The following is a 24392-nucleotide window of genomic DNA, read 5'->3' as shown; positions in this document are numbered from 1 at the left end:
CAACTAAACATAAGCTGATTGAGAGGCTCAGGCTTTCCAGCACAAAGCTTTAGACACAACTTAAACGGATGACCAGAAGACACAAAGACACTTTTCCAGTGAATGAACACCCTTTTCTATTTAAATTCAAAACGCCAAAAGCCAAAACGACTGTAACATGATTACACGTAGACATGATCCACAAAATGAAGCTTATGCGTAAATTCAATAAGGAAGCTCTGTAATCAGCCATCTGCCTGTTTCCTGGGTGTTAGTCTGCTTTTCTGTCCTCTGCAGCTCTATGACTTTCCCATGCTGTCAATCTCAGTAGCGTTATCATTACTCTGGTCCAATTCTGTCATGATGGGTCCTTGGAGTCTAATTGGCAAATACATTAATTCCCGAATCTCCATAAATCATGTTCAAATCCTCCAAGTTGATCTCTCCTTATTGAGCTGCAACAAAAAAGTGGTGGCGCTCCGAGAGGATATGAAAACAAAACACCCGAGAAGTGATGTGATGTTTGTAATCAGCTCTTTGGAGAATTAAAGGGTATAATGCAATGGTGTATTTTAGTTACCGGCCCCGGCTCGGACGGTCTTGGTCGTTGTGTCCTTGGGCAAGACACTTCACCCGTTGCCTACTGGTGGGGGTCAAAGGGCCCGGTGGCGCCAGTGTCTGGCAGCCTCACCTCTGTCAGCGCGCCCCAGGGCGGCTGTGGCTACAATGTAGCTTGCCATCACCAGTGTGAGAATGGGTGGGTGACTGGATGTGTAAAGTGCTTCGGGGTCCTTAGGGACTAGTAAAGCGCTATACAAATACAGGCCAAATACCAGAGAAATATGATTGTGCACTTTTCAGATTTTATAGATTTCAGCTATTTCCAGGATCCTGTAACCTCTTATCTTGTTCATATACGACTTTGCATTTCCTCCTCTCACCCCAAACCGATATAGCCTATGGCGGCCCTCCATGAGCTTGGAGGTTTCCACTTGTTAAAAGGGAGTTTTTCCTTCCCACTGTCACGAAGTGCTTGCTTGTCTGATTATTGGGATTTTCCCCTGATTGTTGTTGTAATTTGGTGATATATAACTAAAACTGAATTGAAGTGAATTGAATTGATACATACAACTCTTTGCCCATATTAAACAATGACCGTCCACAAAGGCCAAATGCCTGACTGCTACGTTTTTGTCTTTACTGGATCTATGTTAACGCTTTAAAGCCTAAACCATGAAATAATTGCCAGAAAATTCAAAAAAGAAATTAAATAGTGTCACGGTCTGGCAGGCAGACCGTGGGGGTATGGGGGAAAAGGAGGACCCAGGCGCGGAGCTCTATGTGTAGACAGTGCGTTTATTTACAGTGAGGTAACAGATGCAATTTTATTATTTGCTTCGAGCCCTGTGTACAGGAGCTGCATGCTAAAAGATCTTTTGTTAAAAGGGTTGGCGTAATAAGCAAATGCTTCAGCCAATACCTTTTGATTAGCCTTGTCTCATGCTTTCTTGCTTTGTGGTAAATCTTTGTTCTGTCTTCACTGAGATATTTGAATGCTAATCAATAAACATATCAATCCTAATGCACAATAAATCCCCTTTGCTCCCTAGACTCCCATGTGTGTGTTCCCCTCCGACGTCCGTGCTCGTGCTCCCGGCAGTTGTGTTTCTGCACACCCTGTGCATGCTGCCCTTCTGGGCCCTCGTTCCACTTGGAGTCTTAGCTTAATGATACCACGTCGGTGGGAGCTCCAACACTCTCCTAAGTAGCTCCCCCGACGAGCCCTGATCACCAACAGGTGTGTGGCAGGAACTTCAGGTGTGGCCAGTCCTCCTGCAGGGCCACACCCATCAGGCCTGCATGTGGCTGTCCTCCAGCCACACATGTACACACCCACACCCTGCCTATACATATAAGTGGAACACAGAAGCATAGTGCAGAAAAACACACATCCCCAAATAATAATAATAATCATAATAATAATATTAATCCCTGCTGCTCACGGACCCCCCGAGACCTCCCGAGCCGGGTCCATGACAAACAGAGTGTTTAGTGCACCTGCAGACAAAATAAGGTAGTACAAAAACTGACATGGTGTTTATGTACGCAAGAAACATCAAGATTAAAATGAAGAAAAGTCATCTTCTTAGACGAGGAGGGTTAAGAACGTGGCACCAGCTTCAGTTTGATTGGTCGTTTTGGTTGTAGCAGACCCTGGATGTCCAGTTCAATGGGGATCTGCAGAGAAGTGGCATGTAGAATAAATGACAATAACACACAAAACTAACAGTTAGAGAAGAGCTTCATTCTGCTTTGTCACATCAGACACGTGTGAATCCTTTCCGTACCTCTCAGGATTTCTCTGCTTCAGGCCAAATCTCGGGGTCCCGGTGCATCGGCCAGGTGGGGACCATGACAACCATACCTTTTGGAATCACAAAGCCATTTATCTCCACACTGGCCTTGGCCACACGCTCCAAACGTGAAGCAATGGGGAACAATCGGAGAGACTCATTGATGACACAGTCGAGATACTCCATCTGCATTAGTTCCTGGTGCTGGATGGGAGCCTGAACACAAGCACATAAACATGAGTGATGATAGAGACATAGTAAGAAGCTGAACCCTGTGCTGATTTTATATATGACTACAATATATAAAATAATATAATCACCATAACACAATATTATTATAACACATTATATCTACTGTATGATTTACTTTAGTTTAGTTATGCTAGAAAGAAAGAAATTGTCTTATATTAAGAATTCCATGTTGTTACCTTGTTAGGGAAGGTTGCATCCACCTCCTCCTGCAGCTTTTTCATCACCTGAGAGTTTGTTGCCAAATTGTAAGACAAGAAAGTGAGAGAGCTGCTGGTCGTTTCGTAGCCAGCAAAGAGGAAAGTCATCGCTTGGGAAAGGATCTCATGATCTGTCAGACCTGAGGAGGTAGGAGGGATATACACGTTAGAACAGCTTTAAGCTGGTTTTTCCATGTGTGGAGACGTGTGTCCGTGTATCACCTTTATCCTGTTTGGAATTATTATTTTGCTGAGAGTCGATCATTAGCTGGAGGAAGTCCACTCGAGTCTGGAAGTCAACAAACACAGTCTGAAAACAGCTGTGATTTTATGTCAGAACAGGTTATTGGTACAAACACAAACTCACAGCCGTACCTTTTGCTTGCTGCCCTCACGATCAATCTTGATCTTCTGTAGCGCAGCGTAAAAGAAGTCTGTCACAGATGTAGGGAAAAAGGAAAACTCCAATTTTTCCAATATGGGACCCATGAAAGGAAAGAAGGCTGAAATTAAACAAACAAGAAGAGGAAGGACAGCAGCTGCATTGATGGACATGGTAAATGGCCTGCATTTGTATAGCGCTTTTCTAGTCCTTAAGGACCCCAAAGCGCTTTACACTACATTCAGTCATTCACACACTGGTGATGGCAAGCTACATTGTAGCCACAGCTGGGGCACACTGACAGAGGCGAGGCTGCCGGACACAGGCGCCACCGGGCTCCAGTAGGCAAACACGGGGTTAGTATCTTGCCCAAGGATATTTGGCATGCAGCCTGGGATCGAACCACCGACCTTCTGATTAGTGGCTGACCTGCTCTGCCACCTGAGCTACAGCCACCCCACATGTTGTAGTGGTGCCCAGTTTGATCCCAGGAGGAGACACAAATCCTGCACAAGCACAAGGCTCAAGACTGCACAAGGAAAAAATCTGCCAAAACAAACATGCAGAGCTACAAGCCAAGGTAAACACTTGTTGAATAACGGGAGCAGTCAAAAGGAGCTTCATGTATCAAAATGAATATTTTACCAATAGTGAGGACGATGGGGCTGAAAAGGTCAAATTTCAGCATCTTTTTGATGTTCGTGACAAAAGGATCTGAGGGGTTGTTGAGAGAGTCGATATCCACACTGAAATCCAGGGTCCGAAAAACCTGCAAAACCACACAAACACATGCTTTCTTTTTCATGCTGCTGATCAGGACAGCTGAATGCTGCTTCATGATGTCAAACATCTGAGGCACAAACAGACAAAAAACAACAACGTCAAAAATGTTGAAACCGGATGCAATTACAACAGCACAGAGTATATATTGGGACTTCCAGGCCATACTCGGCACAGATGTTCCTGTACACTATGCCGGCCACTTGGTTATGGCGTTCCATGTATGCCCTGCCTGCTAGCATCTTGCACCCTGCTGCCATGAGCTGGATTGTCTCAGGGGCATCTTTACACAGCCTGCACCTGGGGCCTTGCCTGGTGTGATAGACCCCAGCCTCTATGGATCTTGTGCTCAGAGCTTGTTCCTGTGCTGCCATGATTAGTGCCTCTGTGCTGTCTTTCAGTCCAGCTTTGTCCAGCCACTGGTAGGACTTCTGGTACATACCATGCAGGGGCCTGTCCTTCCATGATGGTTCCTCGACTTACTCCTCTTTCTCAGGTTTCTGCTCCCTGAGGTATTCACTGATGCTTCAGTTGGGGCCATCTTCCTGATGTATTCGTGGCTGTTCATTGTCTCATCCTGGACTGCCTCCTTCCTTCTGCTTAGCGTACAGCCTCAGGTTGCCCAAATTGGGGTGAAACCCTCTATGAGTGGTAAGGAACGTCTGTGGCTTGATGTCAGTGGCTTCTATCTGCTCCTTTGGCCAGCTTATTATCCCAGCAGGGTACCTGATCACGGCCAGGACATAGGTGTTGATAGGCCTTATCTTGTTCTTTCCATTCAGCTGACTCCTCAGGACTTGCCTGACCCTCTGCAGGTACTTGGGGGTTGCAGCTTTCCTAGCAGTCTCTTCATGGTTCCCATTCGCCTGCGGGATCCCCAGGTACTTGTAACTGTGCTCTATGTCTACAATGTTGCCTTCAGGTAGTTCGATCCCCTCAGTTCTGACTACCTCCCCTCACTTTGTTATCCAACTCCACTCCGAACAACATTCCTATATCAGTGCTGTATATCCTGGTGATGTGGATCAGTGAATCGATGTCTCGTTCACTCTTGGGATACAGCTTGATGTCATCCATGTACAGGAGGTGGCTGACAACTGCTCCATTCTGTAGTCGGTATCCGTAGCCAGTCTTGTTAATGATCTCACTGAGGGGGTTCAGACCTTTTTGTATTGTCTGTATATTCATTTTGTCTCCTTTGTTCTTTTTAAACGCACTTTAAGAAGTTTTTTGTAGTGTAGTTTAATATCAGATAAGGCTAGGATGATAGATGTTTAGTTTGATTACACAAACATCATGTAGGTTGGACGAATAACAGCTATTGATTTGGTAATAACTTTATATGAATAGCTTAAGCTTTTTTTTTTGAATAGCTTAAGCTTGTTATATAATATTATACTTCAGTGTATTTCTAACTAGGCAGCTCTTTCAATACTTTCTTTAAAGGCATATGTTGGACATTTTAGAGTCATCTTGAAATAAAGGCAAATGTAAATGTAAAAGTGAGGTCAGACGATATTTGGATGCCAACTATAATGTGATATTTACAATCCCAATGTACCAGGATCATTTTCTAAAAGTTGCCAATACAAACACAGGCAGAACAATTTTAAGCAGTTTTAAAGATTAAAAAAATATTTTATGAAAGTTTGACCTTTTGACCTTAAAGAAGAGGTCAGAGGTCCAAATGTGATATTTACAATCCTCATATACTATTCCCTGTATACACCTACAGTGGGGCAAAAAAGTATTTAGTCAGCCACCGATTGTGCAAGTTCCCCCACTTAAAATGATGACAGAGGTCAGTAATTTGCACCAGAGGTACACTTCAACTGTGAGAGACAGAATGTGAAAAAAAAATCCATGAATTCACATGGTAGGATTTGTAAAGAATTTATTCGTAAATCAGGGTGGAAAATAAGTATTTGGTCACCTCAAACAAGGAAAATCCCTGGCTCTCACAGACCTGTAACGTCTTCTGTAAGAAGCTTTTCTGTCCCCCACTCGTTACCTGTATGAATGGCACCTGTTTGACCTCATCATCTGTATAAAAGACACCTGTCCACAGCCTCAACCAGTCAGACTCCAAACTCCACCATGGCCAAGACCAAAGAGCTTTCGAAGGACACCAGGAAAAGAATTGTAGACCTGCACCAGACTGGGAAGAGTGAATCTACAATAGGCAAGCAGCTTGGTGTGAAAAAATCAACTGTGGGAGCAATCATCAGAAAATGGAAGACATACAAGACCACTGATAATCTCCCTCGATCTGGGGCTCCACGCAAGATCTCATCCCGTGGGGTCAAAATGATCATGAGAACGGTGAGCAAAGATCCCAGAACCACACGGGGGGACCTGGTGAATGACCTGCAGAGAGCTGGGACCAAAGTAACAAAGGTCACCATCAGTAACACATTACAACGGCAGGGAATCAAATCCCGCAGTGCCAGACGTGCTCCGCTGCTGAAGCCAGTGCATGTCCAGGCCCATCTGAAGTTTGCCAGAGAGCACATGGATGATACAGCAGAGGATTGGGAGAATGTCATGTGGTCAGATGAAACCAAAGTAGAACTTTTTGGTATAAACTCAACTCGTCGTGTTTGGAGGAAGAAGAATACTGAGTTGCATCCCAAGAACACCATACCTACTGTGAAGCATGGGGGTGGAAACATCATGCTATGGGGCTGTTTTTCTGCCAAGGGGACAGGACGACTGATCCGTGTTAAGGACAGAATGAATGGGGCCAAGTATCGTGAGATTTTGAGCCAAAACCTCCTTCCATCAGTGAGAACTTTGAAGATGAAACGAGGCTGGGTCTTCCAACATGACAATGATCCAAAACACACCGCCCGGGCAACAAAGGAGTGGCTCCGTAAGAAGCATTTGAAAGTCCTGGAGTGGCCTAGCCAGTCTCCAGACCTCAACCCCATAGAAAATCTGTGGCGGGAGTTGAAAGTCCGTGTTTCTCGGCGACAGCCCCAAAACATCACTGCTCTTGAGAAGATCTGCATGGAGGAATGGGCCAAAATACCAGCTACTGTGTGTGCAAACCTGGTAAAGACCTATAGTAAATGTTTGACGTCTGTTATTGCCAACAAAGGTTATGTTACAAAGTATTGAGTTGTATTTTTGTTATTGACCAAATACTTATTTTCCACCCTGATTTACGAATAAATTCTTTACAAATCCTACCATGTGAATTCATGGATTTTTTTTTTTTTTCACATTCTGTCTCTCACAGTTGAAGTGTACCTCTGGTGCAAATTACTGACCTCTGTCATCATTTTAAGTGGGGGAACTTGCACAATCGGTGGCTGACTAAATACTTTTTTGCCCCACTGTATATGTTGCCAATACAAACAACTGCAGTAAGAAACATAGTTTTAAATAGTTCTATATAGCATTATTATCACTGTACTGCCTGTGTGGCTTTATTATGTTTTATACAGTAAAGTGATATTGTGATCGAATATGCTAAATTGCACTGCAAGATTTGGTTTTATATTGAAGATGATAATAACTTGTCCATTTAAAACAAAGTATAAATCCCAATCTAGAGCCTTATGAATAAAATGGCTGAAATTTCTGAACATTTAGCACAATATGTCTGTGAAAGTCCTTGAATTAAAGTACCTTGATTGTTTGATTTAAGGTCAGCTATGATAGTGTACAGAGGCAAAATTAACAACCCACTATTGTTTAAAAAAAATGCACCAAACTGGATATTATCTGAAAACCAATGTTTGGAATAACAAATCAAATCAAACGCACTACCCAATGATGGTGTAACGTACAGGCTCTTTCATTTTCACCCCTTACAATAGAACATGCCTACGTGAGCCTACATGTTGTGTAGCAGGCGGTTTAATAAGGTGAATTGTACTGAAAGAGTGCTTCCTTCCTTAAATAAAATCATGAAAACATGTAGTAGACAAGTCCAGATCAATGCAATAATTGCTGGTTCAACTGTGGAGCCTTGCAGAGGCTTGCTGACACGCTAACACAGATAAGTGCAAACATATCTGTTCGCATGAAGACAGGTGTAACCAGGTGAAAAGGTACCTGGAGCTCCAACAGAGGGAAAGGTTACTGTTGGGGAGGAGCAGTAATCAGAGTTTTTCCTGATGTTTGTAAAGTCTGTCCTGTCCTGTGTATTTTTTGCTGAATGTAAATAAAACGTTATCGTGTAACCCTTTCACACAGTCTTTATAGCTCAGACATTTCCAGTAACACAGTGTAAACACAGTCCTTGTGAACATGAACTAAACCCTTTTGCCACACATTCGGTCGTTGCGCAAACAGCTGATGCCATAAATGGACAGCATGAGCGCCAATCCTGAGTCAAGGTCAGAGTGTTAGGCTCTGTTTAAAAATCACCTCTCAGACGCACCCAATGACTTTAATACACAACTCTTCATCATATTTTATGTTTCAGAGTTCAGTCTCTGGCTTGGAACTGAGTCACTTTGGCTCTTTTCATCTTTCCATATCACAGACTTTAAAATATAATTAAAACAATTTACATTTCAAAGTCTTTCTATGACTAGAGGCCAGCTATTTGATCCAGCTCACCAACAAGTTCTGATCAGTTGACAGTTCTGCTCCGATCTTCACAAGAGTGTCCAAGATATACGGCGATTACACGATTCGATTACAAATCAGAGATTAGGCTACCTGGTGTTAGGTCCACTTATGGACACCTTTATGCTCAGACTTGGTGCTCATTATGGACCAACTGTGGTTAGCACTGAAGTTCAGGAACAGAACCTCACTTGGGTTCAGACTGGGCACGCTGTTCCTCCCAATCAAACCACTCGTTTCACTGTCATTCCAAAAAAGAGATGTTTTTGTATCCAGCAATGGAGTCACTGGCCAGGGCATGTTCCAGCTTGAGTCCAACCCTGTTCAGAACTCAAGCTGACAATTGAACCAAGGCCCACAATACCTGGTTTCTCCTAACCTCATACACTAGCTCAGGTTAGTGAGTTAAGTGACACTCTATGTCCCTGAAGCCAGTTTGGGAAACCTGTGATCTGACTGATGCACAATCTACATGGCATCAAACCCATACAGCCCCTCCTCTTGAGGGTTGGACCACAGGAAAGCAGGTCCATTCAGTGGTTCCAGGATGGGCCTGTCCTGGTGCCACAGGCTAAGGCCCAGCCAATTTTTCTCTTTTATTGGATAGTGTAGCAGTGAGGAAACTGGAGAGAAAGAGCGAGGAAAGGCATGCAGCACAGGGCCACAGGTCAGACTCAAACTGCGCTGCTGCACTCCAGCCATGTGGTTACCTGTTCACCCACAGAGTTAAGTGGCACCCAGGCCAGGACTCTTGAGGACCCCTAGCCACCTGGCTACAGGGTGGGGCCCTGGTAACCCTGTCTTAGACACAGTAATTATGTCCCTTTATCTTTTTCTTTTCTTTTGCTGAATCAGTGAAAACCAACATAGTAAAAGCTTTGTGTACATTGTTGGCAGTAAGTCAGGCCCATTCAGAGGCCCATTCGCGCAGTTTGTGAGGATTACCCTTTGTGTATGAGTTGATATCCCAGTGTTGGTGTTGTTTCTACATCATCATAATAATGTTGTTCCAAGATCAGCATAGCAACTGACCAGTGAAGTTGAAGCTGGTTGGACGGCCTGAGGATGTCATGTCTCCTTTTTTGCAGATATGATTTTTTTGCCTTCATCAAGAGATGACTTCCAGCTTGCACTTGGGAGGTTTGCAGCTTAGTGTTAAGAAGAAGTAATGAGATGTAGCATCTCCAAGTCTGAAGCCATTGTTGTAACCCAGAGAAGGGTGGTGTGCCCACTCTGGGCTTGGTATTAGTTGCTGCCCCAAGTGGAGGAGTTAAATAATCACTGAGTCCTGTTTATGAGTGAGGGGAGATGCTGACAGGTGAAGACAAACTGGTGCCATGTCAGGAGTAATGTGGACAGCATACTCAGCTGTTTTTAGGAAGACAGAGCAGAGCGTGAAAGCAAAGCTGTTGATTAGCGGTCAGTCTACATTCCTCACCTATGGCCGTAAGCTGTGAATAACAACCAAAAGAATTAAGTGCAAAGAGCTTAATGCCAACGGTGTATGGGCTGGTCTTCACAGACAGGGTGAGGAGCTTTGTTATTCAGGAGGGACTCAAGAGTAAAGCCAACACTCCTTGAAATAAGCCTGTTAGGGTGGTTCAGGCATCAAACTAGGAAAGACATGTCCAAAACTGGGTGTTTTGTACATGTCTTACCAGAAGAGCCCTGAGGCAAAAACGTAAGGCACGCTGGACAGATTACATCTCTCTGCTTGAAGAGCTGCAGGTGGTGGATGGAAAGAGAGATTGCTGAGGTTGTACTGCAGTGCCTGTGTGGGATACCTATGTGGTATACTCTGTAGCTATAAGATGTGGCACACATATTACTCTGCATTACATCTTTCGCCTACATTATCTTCCAACAAATCTACAAGAACAAATCAATATTGCTACAGAATATTTTAAAAAGTGGATAAAAAGTGGATTACACCACTGAGTAGATTTTAAGGGTACATTAATTTTTAGCCCATTATTTTGAAACAGGACATCCCTGAGCCCACGTGTTGTGTAACAGGCAGTTTAAGGTGACTGAAAATGTCCTTTCTTGCCATTATAAAGCCTTGAAAGCAAAAGAAAAGAGCCCAGACTGAAGCAGTAAAAACCAGTTTAACAGAACCTGACACAGGTAAGCACAAGTGTGTGACTCAACATTCACATGATTGCAGGTGTAAAGGTGAACCAGGTGAAAAGGCAAGCTCCAACAGAGGGAAAGGTTATTCTCAGTCTGTGTATTTGCTTAAAAGGATTTAACAAGAAACAAACAAAAAACTAAACGCTTTTTCTTCGTAGAATCAACTTTAATATCTAAAAGAAACTCTTTTCTTCTTTAATCTTTAATATAAAAATGTCTGCACTGCTTTATGACACTAAAGAATTTGTCGATCCCTGGATCATGAGCAATAATCAGTGTAAATGAAATCCTCGTGAGCATGAATGAAAACCTTTTGCCACACATTCAATCATTGAGCAAACAGCAACTGACGCCGTAAACAGACAGCACGAGCTCTGATCCTGAGCGTTAAGCTTCATTTAAAGTCACTTCACAGACAAACTCAACAAATTCTGTCAAAGCTTTAATAAAAAACTCAGCGTCATGTTTTATGTGTTTCAGATGCAGATGTGAATGAGCCAATGTCAAAGATAAAAAGAGGCACGGAAGTCTCTTTCCCAGTTCCTGTCTTTTTGCTCTTTTTTCCTATTTTCTTCCTTCCTCTGTCCTTTCATCCCAATCCCCACTTTGTCCTTAGATGGTGGTTTCACAGCTTCACAGTCTTTGGCTTGGAAGTGAGTCACTTTGGCTCTTTTCATCTGTCCGTATCCCAGACCCTTCTGGTCTCTCTTCAGCACAGTAGGCACTGGCTGTTTGGGCCCCTCTCCCTGTGGCCCCAGTCCTGTTCCTGGTTTCCAGCCACAACGAACCATCATCTTGAAGCTGTTGCTGGAGGGGGGGAGGCAGTAGTAAGGCGTCGGTGGAGGGCGTCGCAGATTGAACTGATGCAGGGTGGAGGAGAGATGTGACGGCAGGCTGCTGCTGTGCTCGCTACGACACACGTCGCACCACTGAGGCTGGAGGGAACTGACGATAGATGAAAAAAGACAACATGAGCCCGAAAAGAAACATAAAAGAGCCACAAACTGACTTCTTCTCCAAGTGCGTGTAAACAACAGCAGAGATTTTACCTGCTGTAATCTTATCTCACTCGTGTTTGTGCTCATTCGAAATCTGTTGATCTGACCTCATAATGTGATCCTGATGTTGGTGAATGTTGGCAAATATTACTGCTATATTATTCAGCATTATCTGATTTTTTTATGGTAATTAACTCTGATTTGATTCCATGATCTCTGTGGTTAAAGTCCAGCCTTACCAGGAAGTTTGTTTAGCTCACTGCTGTTTATGACCTCACATCTGTGAACACACCCACACAGTGAGGAGGGCAAAAGGACTGCTGTTATCATATATAGCGGCAGTGCTAAATGCACTAAGATGAACTCTTGTTGCACAATTTGACACCAATAAGCGCTGATCCTTCTCCTGACTGTAAAATGTCACTTTATGTGTTTAAGTTTCAGGAATCTGAAAAATATAGGTCAAGTCTCCGCTTTAAAAAGAAACAGATGAGATGGAAATGGCAAAGTTTACCCATATAAAATAGAAATTATGTAGTAATTTCTGCTTCACCATCACCAGAGCTCAAGCTTTTTAATTCGAGATTTAAACCCAGACACGATCACTTTTAGCCCATCAATCCATAAAAATCCAAAAAGGCACCAGGCAGTGTCTCTGTGTCGGATGGATTAAAACTCCTGTACCATTAAATGTTTCTCACCATAGATTTTGAATCAAGGATTTTTCATTGATCGCTTGGAAAATTTGTGTCATTAGATTATCAATAAACAAACATCTCTATTACACAGAGTAGTTCCAGCAATAAGAAACCCTCTGCTGGGCGTTGTATGTGAGGAAGGCCAACTTTAGACAAAGTCTAAGCTGGTTGTCACGACATTATCGTGAAAACGGCTCGTGTGTACCCTATTCCTCAGATATGAATGGTTTAGATAGATATTGTAAAGCCTGAATGATTTTACTGTGTGGTTATATTTAGATTAGAGCCTGGTTCTGCCGGAGGTTTCTTCCTGTTAAAAGGGAGTTTTTCCTTCCCACTGTCGCCAAAGTGCTTGCTCATAGGGGGTCATATGATTGTTGGGCTTTTCTCTGTATCTATGAAGCGCCTTGAGGCGACATTTGTTGTGATTTGGCGCTATATAAATAAAATTGAATTGAATTGAACTGTGTACCAATGAGAGTGTGCACACCTGCTATCAGACGGTGTGTCTCTCTTTGGTCTTCTCCCGTAGCTCAACAGCTCCTCCAGCACGTCATTGTGACCAGCTGTGAAAAGAAATGAATGAGTTCAGTTCAAGGTCCTTATAGTCATCTTAAAACTTGGAGCCATGAAACTGAAAGAGACATAAAAACTCACTAAACCAACATTGTGTTATTGCAAAACTAACTATGTTTTAATCTTTGTTAGTATAGTCATGTTTGACTACACTACAAGCTTTTATGGTCATCTTTATTTAGACTACAGTGGTGCATTTATGTTGCAATACCTGTCCTGAATTTTTTAAATTTCCACATTATATTGCCTTATAATAACAATAACAATAATAATAATAATAATAAATAAATAAAAAGATTAAAACAGTAAAAGTAATGAAAATTAAACAAAAAACAAACAATTTCAAACAATAAGAAGTAAAAGTGAAACAGCTGAACCCACTCCGTGAATGAAAACGGACCTGAATTCAAAGCAAAACGTCAAAATGAAATAGGAACAAATACTAAATAGAAAATCCAAAACTACAACAACACTGGTTCAGCTTCACTGCACACACAAACAGACATCGACCACTAATGATCACATCTGAGCAAACATCTCGGAGCTGAATAGCCGTCAGCTGGCACGTCACAATTTTTCCTTTCCTTAGCAACCAGTTTTGACCTGGGAGATGACTTCAGGGTTTCAACCATGTTTGTTGGTTATACCTTCCAGTGCCAGGTCTTTGGCATCCCTCCCCTTTGTGTCAACCACCCCGACCCAGGCCGCTCCGTGCTGCAGCAGAAGCCTCACAGCAGATCTTTGCCCTGACCAGCTTGCACACATTACAGCTGTCCAGAAGAAAGTGTCCTGCAAGGGTGGAAAAAACAATACACTCTTTAAGCAAAACGTATTATTTCCCCAAATTAAACAGAATCTTCATTATCATACCTGGTAGTTGATGTCGACCCCCTTTGAGAGGACCTCTTTGAGCCCAGGGATGTCTCCCTCATGGGCAAAGCGCAGCAGCCGCAGACCCAGCAGCTCCATGGTTCTTTCTGAGTGTCCAGTCTCTGATTGACTCCCTCCACTCTGACCCTGCTGTGCTTCCACAGCTCTCACCCTCCTCATCGCTCTTCTCCTGGACTCTCTACTCTCCTGTCTAGTCTGACTTTTTGATCCATCTCCTCCCTTCTCATCTTTCGTTAAGCTTTCGTAGAAACGCTTGGCCTCTTCCCCACTGAGTCCGCTGCTTGTTTTTGAGCTGGACTGTTCCGCTTCGAAACTAAAAAGATCCTGCTCTCTGGCAGGAGTAAAGCCGAAAGCAGCCATAAGGAGTGACCGTAACTTCAGGTATCTCAGACAGGACGTTTTGTAGTTACGTGAAAGAAGCAGATCATAAAGCCAGCGGTGTTTATATCTAACGGAGATATAAATGAGATGTTAGCCAACATTGCAGTTTCCAAAAGACAGTTCACATGCTGGTACTGGATTTAGCCACATATTACATTTAACATTATACTTATAACAGGAAACTACCAGCCTCACAACGCTATACCAGCAGGGTAGCTAGTTAGCATTTTAGCATCAGTAGCTAAACATTAGACATACGATCATTTCAGATTACCAACGAGATTCAGTCACTCCAAAGTTTATGATGAAAATATAATATAAACTAGAGCCAAGTGTTAAACAGCCGATTACATTAAACATTCTCGAGTCGATTCGATAACAGGAAGCAGCTTCAAAATGTCCTTATTTCCGTGGAAAAACAAGTGTGAATAACAGTGAGTGCTGCCACCTACCGTCTACTCCTTTACACTGCACCCTTTGATATCTCTCAATAACTAAATATATAATTCATAAACTCAGACGTCACTGCCACCTATTAAGCCTGATGCTGCTTTCGTTTTTACTTTTTTCAGTTTATATTTATTTCATTCTGCCTTAAAAAAATAAAAAGAATTACTGGCCTTTTATTTCACTAAAATAGTTTAACATGCTTAATGCATTCAACATACAAGTACCACATTAATATGTGAAAGTCTTTTTTTAATCTACATCAATAAAATTCGATCTATTTAACTACTGTTCACACTGTGAGAATTGCAGGGTGAAAAAGGTAACTAACACCTGTGCTTCCCCCCTGATGTGTGGAAATCTTCAGACGTGTATCCCTTCTAGGAGCATATCTCCGCAATTGTAGTGTAACATGTTATTTCATGTCAGGTGATTTTACACTTTGCATTCAGAGGTTGTTTTGCAAACACATATAGACAGAGGTCTGATTAAAATCAATATATCATTTTTTAGTCTCAGTGACTGTGTGTTTTGTTTTTTCCTTATGTTAACCTGGCTGTTTCCTGACCACTTCTGACAATTTTATAAACTCATTTCCTTTATGTCATCATAAATATTCATTTGGTCTCGTCTTTTTTCCTTGCTTTCATTTTATGCCAACAAATGCAAGTTGTATGTACTTTTTTACCTTCCACAAAAGATCAGCCTTCCACAAGAAACAAGAAAAACTCCCCAAAACAAAAACTTCATCCTATTAAATTAATTAACTATGGAAGACTTACTGCAAGAAATTAACCAAGTATTGGTACATGGGACATGTAACACACACAGTTTTATTTTTTCCTCCACAGAAATATACTGCCACACAATAGTCTGTTTTCAAGCTGCCCGAAATGTGGGTGATTTTCAAACGCTATCAGGGCAGTCGGGCCTGCAGAAGCTTTGATGGAGAAGAGGTTTTTTTTTTGTAAAATAGCAGACCGGGCTGGGTAGAAGACCCCCTCCTTTGTTCTGTTTTCTGCTCGCGCACACACCTGAAAACAATATCCCTGTTGCCATCACTGCTCTTTACAACACGACAGCAGTAAAGTCTGACACAGTGCTGCTTCTTCATTCTCGTGAGCAGCATCAAAAACAAAGAGCACTCAGAGAGCACAACGCCCACCTGAAAGGCAACGTCTTTACTAAAACTCTGATATTTTATTCCATTTTATTGGTATGGCGCCACTGTGTGGTCATACTGAAAAAGTAAAAAGCGTGTTGCATAGCTCTCGCCATGTCCTTTCATATAATATATTACTCGATATAGTTTTTATATAGCAAACCTGGGTACTCATGTTCCCCAACGCCTAGTATATTGTTGTAAAGTTTAAAACTAATCCATTAAAGATTGTGGGTAACGTAAAGTTTTTCACATTTGGTGTGACCTGACCCGGGTTTCACCAAAACTAAATCAGCTGCAGCCTGTTATTGGCATTTACCACCAAAACAAAATTAGAAAATATCTTGAAAACTGTGAATTCTTAACTGCTAACAAAAAGAACCAGTCACATGCTCCCTCCCCCTCGAGGGAGAACTATTTTGTGTCACAGGACTTGCCATCTGAAGCGAGTTTGAGTAACTAACAGATGATTGTTTCTTTGTACACATCTGATGTGGTTTCACAGTCTCACGACAGGTACTGGTGAAGTGAATACGTTTTATTCTTAGGACACTTTTCCAAACACAGTTACAAAATGCTCACTTTCAGAGAAGCAAAAAGAATCAGACGTGTAAGATATGCCCACACATACAGATAAAAATGCTGAATCGCGATCGCTGAAACATTTTGGTGTCTGAGCGCTCAGTATGTGTCTGCAGACGTGTGTATCGAAGGCCAAGGATTTACATGCTGGTCACGACTGTGACAGTCTGTAAGACCAGGGTGCTTTACAAAAGTGCTTCACGAGGAGGATAAGTCAGGCACAGGAGGGAGAGCCGTGAGCCTCAATGAATAAACTGTCATGCAGAGCTTTTGTATTTCAAGAGTAATGATACGACTTCTTCAGTCCAGCTGTGAAACTTGCAGAAAACAGCAGAGACAAACTGTCAGGCATCTTACTGTACACACAGAAACCATTTGTGACACCAGTACTGTGGTTCTGCATGCTTTTCCCCCATTAAGTAAAGTTTGGAAGCAAAAAGCAGCACATTCATGAACTTTTCAGAAAAATCTAACAAGAAAACACAAATCCTGATGGGAATTGGGCTCTCTGCGTTAATTTAAAACATTTTTTCAGTAGTAAAGAAATGAGCATTTAAGAAGTGGGAGTTTTCTTCTTTCATGCTGCTTTTGTGTAATTTGTCTTTTGTCTCCAATAGGCGTCGCATTTTGGCTCAGTATATGTGCTATAAGAAAGTTATAAAGTGCTACGTTTTTAGGTTATGATAGTCATTTTTGAGTAGGTTTGCAAGACACAAGAAAAAACAAACAAACACATTAAACAGGTTATTCTCTCTCTCAGAAACATTTAAGACAGATGAACAGCAGCTCAGTGTGACTGGCTTTTCATCTGTGACTCAACATCAGTTTTCACCCTCACTGTCTAATGTCAATGAACAGAATCAAATGATTTGTAAGCCACTTAGAAGTAAAGAAGTGAGGGGTTGTGTGGGCTAACTCAAGAAGATCATTAAAAGTCAGAGTCAGAATTCAGAGAAATCGCTGCATGCAAGAGGCGGGGACAAAAATCATACTGGAAGGCTGTGTTAAAAGTGACATGTGAGTAGTGGAAATCCTGGCATGGGCTCATAAATCATTAATATGACCAAAAAGGCATTAATCTTGATTCTTCTGAAAAGCTCATAAAAATGATGTCTTTCACAATATCTGCTGCATTTATACTTTGCCCATTTGTGAAGTTTGGCTTCACAAAAATCTCCAGTTAAGCACTAACAAGTCTTTACTGGGACCGCCAGAAACTGATCTGTTAGTGTTGTTCATAATCCAAACCAATTATGTTACCTCATCTTTTATGTTCATGTCAGCCTAAATTTACTTAGTTATGCTTGTAATACATTTTGGTTTTGTATTCTTCTGTATATTAGTAAGGCATCAAACTCCAACAAACATGCAAAACCACTGGTACGGTCATTTCAAAGTAACCACCGAGCCTTTGTTGTTTTCCTTTCACTGCACTTACGGGTGGAATTTACTGATGTGTCTGTTTCTGTCCCCGGTCTGTGTAAAAGTCTGTGCACAGTGGGGGCAGGAGTACGGTCTCTCCCCTGTGTGTATCCTCATGTGAACATTTAGTTTGTCTTTGCTAATAAAGCGTTTGCTGCAGCAGGTGCATGCATACGGTTTATCTCCCGTGTGGTAGCGCTGGTGCATCTTCAGCTCTGTCATGCGGCCGTAAGTTCTACCGCACTGGGGACACTCGTAACTGGGCCGAACCTCCATGTGCTGTCTGCTGTGTAGGCGCAGCCCGCTAGACGACCTGAAACTCTTACTGCACTGGGAACACTGGTAAGGTTTTTCTCCTGTGTGGATGTGCACATGTAGCTTGAGGCTTGCTGCGGAGGGGAAGCCGTTCCCACAGATGGAGCAGAGGTGAGGTCTCTCCCCTGTGTGGATCGTCAGGTGTTTCTCCAGTTTATTCTTGTTCAGGAATGTCCTCCCGCAGACGGAGCAGGTCTGCGGCTGCTCTCCCTCGTGTGAACTCATGTGCTCCGTCAGCTCCATCAGGGTGGAGAAAGCAAAATCGCACCGAGTGCAGGAGTAGGGCCTCTCCTTCTTGAATTTCCTGTGTTTGAGGCAGTGCTGCTCTAGATCTTCCCTCTCCTCAAAGGTTTCAATACAACAGGTGCACTGGTACGGTCTTTCTTCAGTATGAGTCCGCAGGTGATACTTCAAAGCAGTTAACTGCAGAAAGACGGTGTCGCAGTGTGGACATTTAGATTCGCGCCTGTTGTGGACCATTAAGTGCCTCTTATAGTGGGAAAGCTTGAGGAAGTGTTTGCGGCACAGTGCACAGTAATACTGTTCGCTTCCATGACTTTGCTCGTGCTTCTTCAGAGCATACTCAACTTTAAACTTCTTTCCACACGTGCTGCAGGAATAAGACTTCTGATGCACCGCCATGTGTACCTCCAGTTCTTCAAGACTACCAAAGGTTTCATTACACTTTGGGCAGGTCCCCTTGTTTTCTTTCACATGTACCTCCAGGTGTTTGTTGAGGTCTTCCACAAAGGCAAAGTCTGTCTGACAATCAGGGCACGTGAAACACTCCCCATTCGATGCTTTCCTATGAGTCACTATGTGCCGTTTCAAGTGATACATTCGGCGGAATTCTTTGCCGCAGTCGCCGCAGACGAGGCTTCGAGGACCCGCTGCGACCTTCTTGTGTAATTTAAGGTGACTCGCAAGCGCAGCCTTCTCCTTGAACTGTTTATCGCATGCGAGACATGTCAGGCCTTCGACTGCGTGGGTTTTCTTGTGCGCTCTCATATCGAGCCAGCTACTGAAACTTTTGCCACATTTAGAGCAGATGTATTTGCCCAGATTGTGCTGGTTCCTCACATGTCGGGTCATGTGGTAGGACTGGCTAAAAGTCATGGCGCAGACAGGACAGCTGAAGGGTTTCTCCTTTGTGTGTGTCCTCATGTGCCTGGCGAGTTTGTTTGGCCCTCTGAAGCGTCTGTTTATGCAGATGGGACAGAAATGGCCTTTTGTTTTCGCAGTGGTGGTGGTGTTTTCTGTTGGTCTCCCTTCATCTTGAGATGATGCTTCATCGGAATTTCCTTCTTCCATCAAAACATTCGCTTCGGATCTCGTATCCTGAAAATCCCTGTTACCGAAAGCTGGATCGTCACTTGTTATTTCTTCAATCTTCACTTTGACTCTCTCGATTTGCTGAGAACTTTGTCCCTCTGTGTGGGTGGAGAAACTTTTGCTGTCTGACTCGACATGACTAGAAAACACGTCGCTATTGGATAATTTTTCACGACATTCTGGATATGACAGAACATCTGACTTGTGCTTCCTCTTGTGACTTTTCAACTCTGCAAAGCTCTCTAAAGTTATCCCACAGGCAGTGCAGACATGCTGTCCTGCACCGTGCTGGTTCCTCAGGTGTCGGGTCATGTGGTACGACTGGCTGAAGCTCATAGAGCAGATAGGGCAGTTGAACGGTTTCTCCTTCGTGTGAGTCCTCATGTGTCTGGCAAGCTTGTGAGCGTCTCTGAAGCGGCGATCGGGGCAGATGGGACAGTAGGGACCTTTTGGTTTAGTTGAAAACGGCTCAAAGTCCTCATCATTGGCGTTGTTGTCATCCTCAAAACCATCACTAGTTTTGTTGCACCCGTGCTTGTTCAGCTTATGTAAAGATGAAGATGAGGTTCCATTTTCATTATCGCAAGTCAGATTGGTCTCACTAGTAGTCTGAGACTCTGCATCATTGTCATTATTACAGAGCTTATCTTTGCTGTAGCAGTTACCTTTGGGTTTGAGTGATTGAGTTTTAGTCAAGCGCGAGTTTGTTTTTAACCTTCTTTCCCCACGGCGAGGCCTTCCTCTTTTAGCTTTTCTTTGAACCGGTGGTTCTAAATCATCTCCAATGTCCACGCTGACTTCATGAATATCAAACAGCTGAGATCCATTTAGCAAGGTTTCCACTTCTTTACCAATAACTAATGCTGTGGTCAAAGTCAGACTTTCTCTCCCAGTCAGAAGCCTCTCTCTGAGCTGTGGGTAGTTTGTTTTCTCAATCAGCTGATTCAAGAGGAGTTCATCCTTCAAGTGTCCATAACTGCAAGGCCTGAGCAGCTCTTCTAAAGCAGACACAAACTGATCTACAGTCTCTCCAGGCATCTGAGCCCTTTGGTGGAATTTAAGGCGGTGCATCTGAGTGGTGTGATCAGAGCTGAAGTAAGCTGTCAGTGTTGATATGGCTGCTGCGTAGGTGGTGTCATTTTGGATCAGTGTTGTGAAGATACGCTGCCCCTCTGGGCCAAGGCAGTTCTGTAAGAGCAGACACTTACTGGAGTCGACCAGCTCTTTTTCACTGAGTGCTTCGACATAGTGTTCGAACGCTTTGAGCCATTTAGACCAAAGCAAGGCTGGCTCACCGTGGACAGGCAAGAAAGGTGGAGGCGGGGACAGGATTATCAGCAGTGGCTCTGCGAGGGGCTCCAAAGCGGGGTCCTGTTTTATCACATCCTCATCTACCTTCACAGATACTTCACTCATTGTTAGGTTTTATGAAGTTTGCTCACAGGGGCTAATTTTTTTTCCTTCTCCCAGTCCAGTAAGACTTCACTCACTCTAAGATGTCACTCTGTGTTCCTGCCATCCGAGCTCATCTAGGAAAACAGTAAAATATACAAACACAAATTAGCTTCAGGCGTAGTTTCTCCACATGCAGATTATTTCACTAAAATACACGCCTCACTATAACTACAGCAGCTTAATACCACAGTCTAATAATAACTCATACATTCATTGAGGTTATTGTTCATTTTGAGTTTATTTATGTTATGTTAATAAAGAAAAATAGCTTTACTTGTTGTAACTCTGACCTTAACCTTAAGCATGATTTGGGCGAAGACTAATTAGATCATCACTGTGTGCAAGTTTCACTACACTCTGACCAATAACGTAGGAGGGGCAGCGATTCTTGAGAATAATAGTTGGATGGTTCTCTGTGACTGAATTAAGTTGCATTATTGGTCGGTGGGATGAATGTGTTAGCAAAGTATGTTGAGCCTATAGTCAGAGTTTTCTGTGTTATGCAGACGGCTCTCATTTTACTTTGCTAGATCACCATGCTGAATTTTGCATTTCTCATAAACTGGTTGAACTGGCTATTCAGAATTTTAGTTTCAAATCAGCTGAAAATGCCACATTTTCATTGATCTTATTTGTATCTGCTTTACATGTTTTATATTTGCAGCTTTATGTGCAGCTTGTTAAGCTTCACCTTACTAACACCACAGGATGAAGCCCAGCTGTAATGCAAACTTCACATTGCATTGTCTGGGGAATTTACAAAAAAAATCAATGTTTTTATGTTTGCTTCTACTATTTTTTTTTAACACTGCTGGAACACTTCCTCAAATAGTGTAACTACCTTTAAACTAGGTTATATTACTCTCACTTCCACCTTGCAAAAAGTAAAAGTGGCTTCTATGTTTTCTGAGTGGACTAGGCAGTGCTTAGCTGATTGAGTTTCTGTGAAACACCCCTTTTTATTTGAGCGCATGCAGATACTAGCAGAAAGGCTGTGTTTACACAGAGAGATTATAGCCAGCGCTGCGATACCTGCCACTGTCCAATTTGCACGAAACAGCTTCATCGGAGATTCAAACGGGCCATATTTTTATGGTAAGCCGTGGTGAGAAGTTGAAGTTGCCTGTTTACCCAAATTGCACAGGCCTGGAGAATGGTCAGCTGGCAAATGAATAGTGGACATGTGAAATTGGTCAAAAATAGAAAAATGGTGCTTTGCCTGTACTTTGGAAGACATCAACCTGTCTATAAATAATTACCAGGTGCTGACGAGCAAATGACTTCTTATTCCAAAGTGACATCTTTTGAAACATGTTAGTTTTAGTAGTAGGGCACAAGGTGTCCTCTGCAGACAATCACTCCTCATACAGTCTGACAAACCCTGTATCGTTTAATTACTGCTTGGTGCCGTCGTTAATTGTGACAGCCAATTTTGATTTAGTTTTAGTCATAATCTTTTGACTAAAATCTTCTTTGAGTCTTTGAGATTTATTCATTATTTAGGGATCTGAATTCTTTTAGCTTTAGTGGAATAAATCTAAAGTTTATTGTTTATTGTAAAAGTCTATGGTGAGAGTTGCTCCACACGGTTTACAAAATGTCTTATTTTCCTTGATATCAAATGTGAAATGTTTCCATCTGGTCTCCTGGTCCTCTCAAGTGCTGAAGTTTTGTCATGTGTTCATGAGAAACAGGGCAGCTGAACCATATCAAACATGTACGTCTAACCCGCTGCACAAGGAGACTACTTCTGACTGGATGCCTTCCAAACTCCTCCTGCCTTTCTACAAAACGTAATTGGTTCTGATTGGATCTCCGGATTATTTTTTATCTTGGTTTATTAGTTTATGAAAGTCCATCTATGAATCCTCACAGTGGTTAGGGTCGTGGGGGACTGGAGGTATCCCAGCTACCATACAGTGAGAGGCAGGGTACATGCTGGACCGATCGAGCAGCCAGAATTACTGGTCAAAGAAATTAATGCTGCTTGGTGGTTAGTGAGTGTTTAAAGACAAGTTGCAGTCTTCCAAAAAATTACTGTTTCAGCTCCTTGTCCATTATGGCCACCCTCTCTTTAAGCCAAATTTTCTGCCTCCTTCAGTGGAAAAACTTCAAGTGCTTCATTATAAAAAATAAGCTGGACATTTTGTCTTTTCCACGCACATCAGAATCAAACTGATTGCCTCCCTCAAAGAAATAATCGCAGTAGGTTATACCAGTATGATGGTGACTCTGGCCCCCTCAAAGTGAGTGACTGCGGCGCGGCCCTGCGACCAGCATCACGGTGCACGCGCTAACGGTTTTTAACGTCCCTCCTCCACAGCGTCAAAGGGGCAGCGGGAAGATTTTATAGCCACAGAGAAAAGAGGAAGCACTGAAGGAAGCATGAAGGAGGAGGAGGAGGACGCGAAAACTCACCAAACCAAACTGGGTCACAAGTCACGGCACGGACAGACGGACGGACGGACGCAGAGACAGCGGCGGGGGGAGGGACCACAGACTCAGCTCCGAGCCGCGGCTGTCAGCATCCCGGCAGCATGCTCCTCTCTGCAGCCGCGCACTTTAAAACAGTCATTACACCTAAACGCTATGCTCACAACCAAAGCATGGAGTGAAAAATATAACCGCCATGTTAGCAGAGCTTCTTCCGGACACTGCCTCCCCTCCCACGGGGGTCTGTGTCAGCGCCCCACAGCGCCCTCAGCTGGCTGGAGGGGCGTATAATCCGCGACCCTTAGCCTTAACTTTAGCGGAAACAGCGGCTTTCTTCTACTAAGACCAAAGAGGTATTTTTATATTCAATACTTAATTAACGATTAACAATTTGTTGACCACTTAAAGTGTATCCCATTAAAACAATAACGTGTCTCGGTGTTTCTGTAAGGTGTTGCACATTTTTCCGGCTGCATCAATGGATTTGAATAAGGCAGAAGGGAAACAGGGAAGCATGTTTAATGAAATCTCGTTTCACCTCATTTCTTCTGAATCTTTACGGTCTGAAGATTTCCACACAAGATCCAAACAGTGTTACTGCTGAAGGTTGAACAATATTTTAAGTATACTTCTGCATTCGGGAGGAGACAGAAGCATCAGAAACAAATGCATGCCAAAGCCTTTTAATGGTTGAACCGACTTTTAATTTGCAAATAAACCAAAAATTGCAGATTCACTGTGTTGCAGCTGTTATTCAATTAAATTAAACTTAATTTATATATTATGTATATAATCACAACAGCAGTTCTTCAAGGTGCTTTATAATGTAAGATAGAGATCCTGTGATAATATAGAGAAAACTAACAATCAGATGACTGTCTTTGAGCAAGCACTTGGCGACTGTGGGAAGGAAAACTCTCCCTGCTTTACCCTATCCGATTGGGGATGATGGGAAACAGGACAAAAAAAACGACCAGGTATGTGAGGATTTCCATTTTATACTTATGTTTCACCCACTCCGATTGCATTTGACCACATAACT

The 24392-nt window shown here is 42.8% G+C and overlaps 2 protein-coding genes and 1 pseudogene across 3 annotated transcripts; all 3 read right to left on the bottom strand.

Moving 5' to 3' along the window:
* Positions 1–2111: 2111 nt before the first annotated feature.
* Positions 2112–4934, bottom strand: LOC146517242 (cytochrome P450 3A56-like; annotated as a pseudogene). The gene is made up of 6 exons (XR_014874594.1): positions 4905–4934; positions 3810–4014; positions 3158–3285; positions 3005–3071; positions 2762–2922; positions 2112–2549 (listed from the first exon to the last, which is right to left on the bottom strand). The product of XR_014874594.1 is annotated as a cytochrome P450 3A56-like (transcript).
* Positions 4935–11085: 6151 nt separating this feature from the next.
* gpank1 (G patch domain and ankyrin repeats 1) lies at positions 11086–15875 on the bottom strand. The gene is made up of 4 exons (XM_085161606.1): positions 13801–15875; positions 13578–13719; positions 12845–12920; positions 11086–11603 (listed from the first exon to the last, which is right to left on the bottom strand). Exons 1-4 carry the CDS (start codon positions 14179–14181, stop codon positions 11162–11164), a joined length of 1041 nt encoding a protein of 346 aa, XP_085017732.1. The 5' UTR covers positions 14182–15875; the 3' UTR covers positions 11086–11161.
* A 1257-nt stretch (positions 15876–17132) lies between these two features.
* On the bottom strand, positions 17133–23621 carry LOC146517240 (uncharacterized). Its single transcript, XM_085161595.1, has 2 exons — positions 23336–23621; positions 17133–20991 (listed from the first exon to the last, which is right to left on the bottom strand). The coding sequence occupies exon 2, from the start codon at positions 20876–20878 to the stop codon at positions 17828–17830; it is 3051 nt and encodes a 1016-aa protein (XP_085017721.1). The 5' UTR covers positions 20879–20991; positions 23336–23621; the 3' UTR covers positions 17133–17827.
* Positions 23622–24392: the final 771 nt, after the last annotated feature.

The sequence above is a fragment of the Neolamprologus multifasciatus genome, chromosome 6, assembly GCF_963576455.1.
Source record: "Neolamprologus multifasciatus chromosome 6, fNeoMul1.2, whole genome shotgun sequence".
In the NCBI taxonomy this organism is placed as follows: Eukaryota; Metazoa; Chordata; class Actinopteri; order Cichliformes; family Cichlidae; genus Neolamprologus; species Neolamprologus multifasciatus.
Note: the sequence above shows the minus strand (reverse complement) of the source record. Positions and strands in the feature narration are given on the sequence as shown.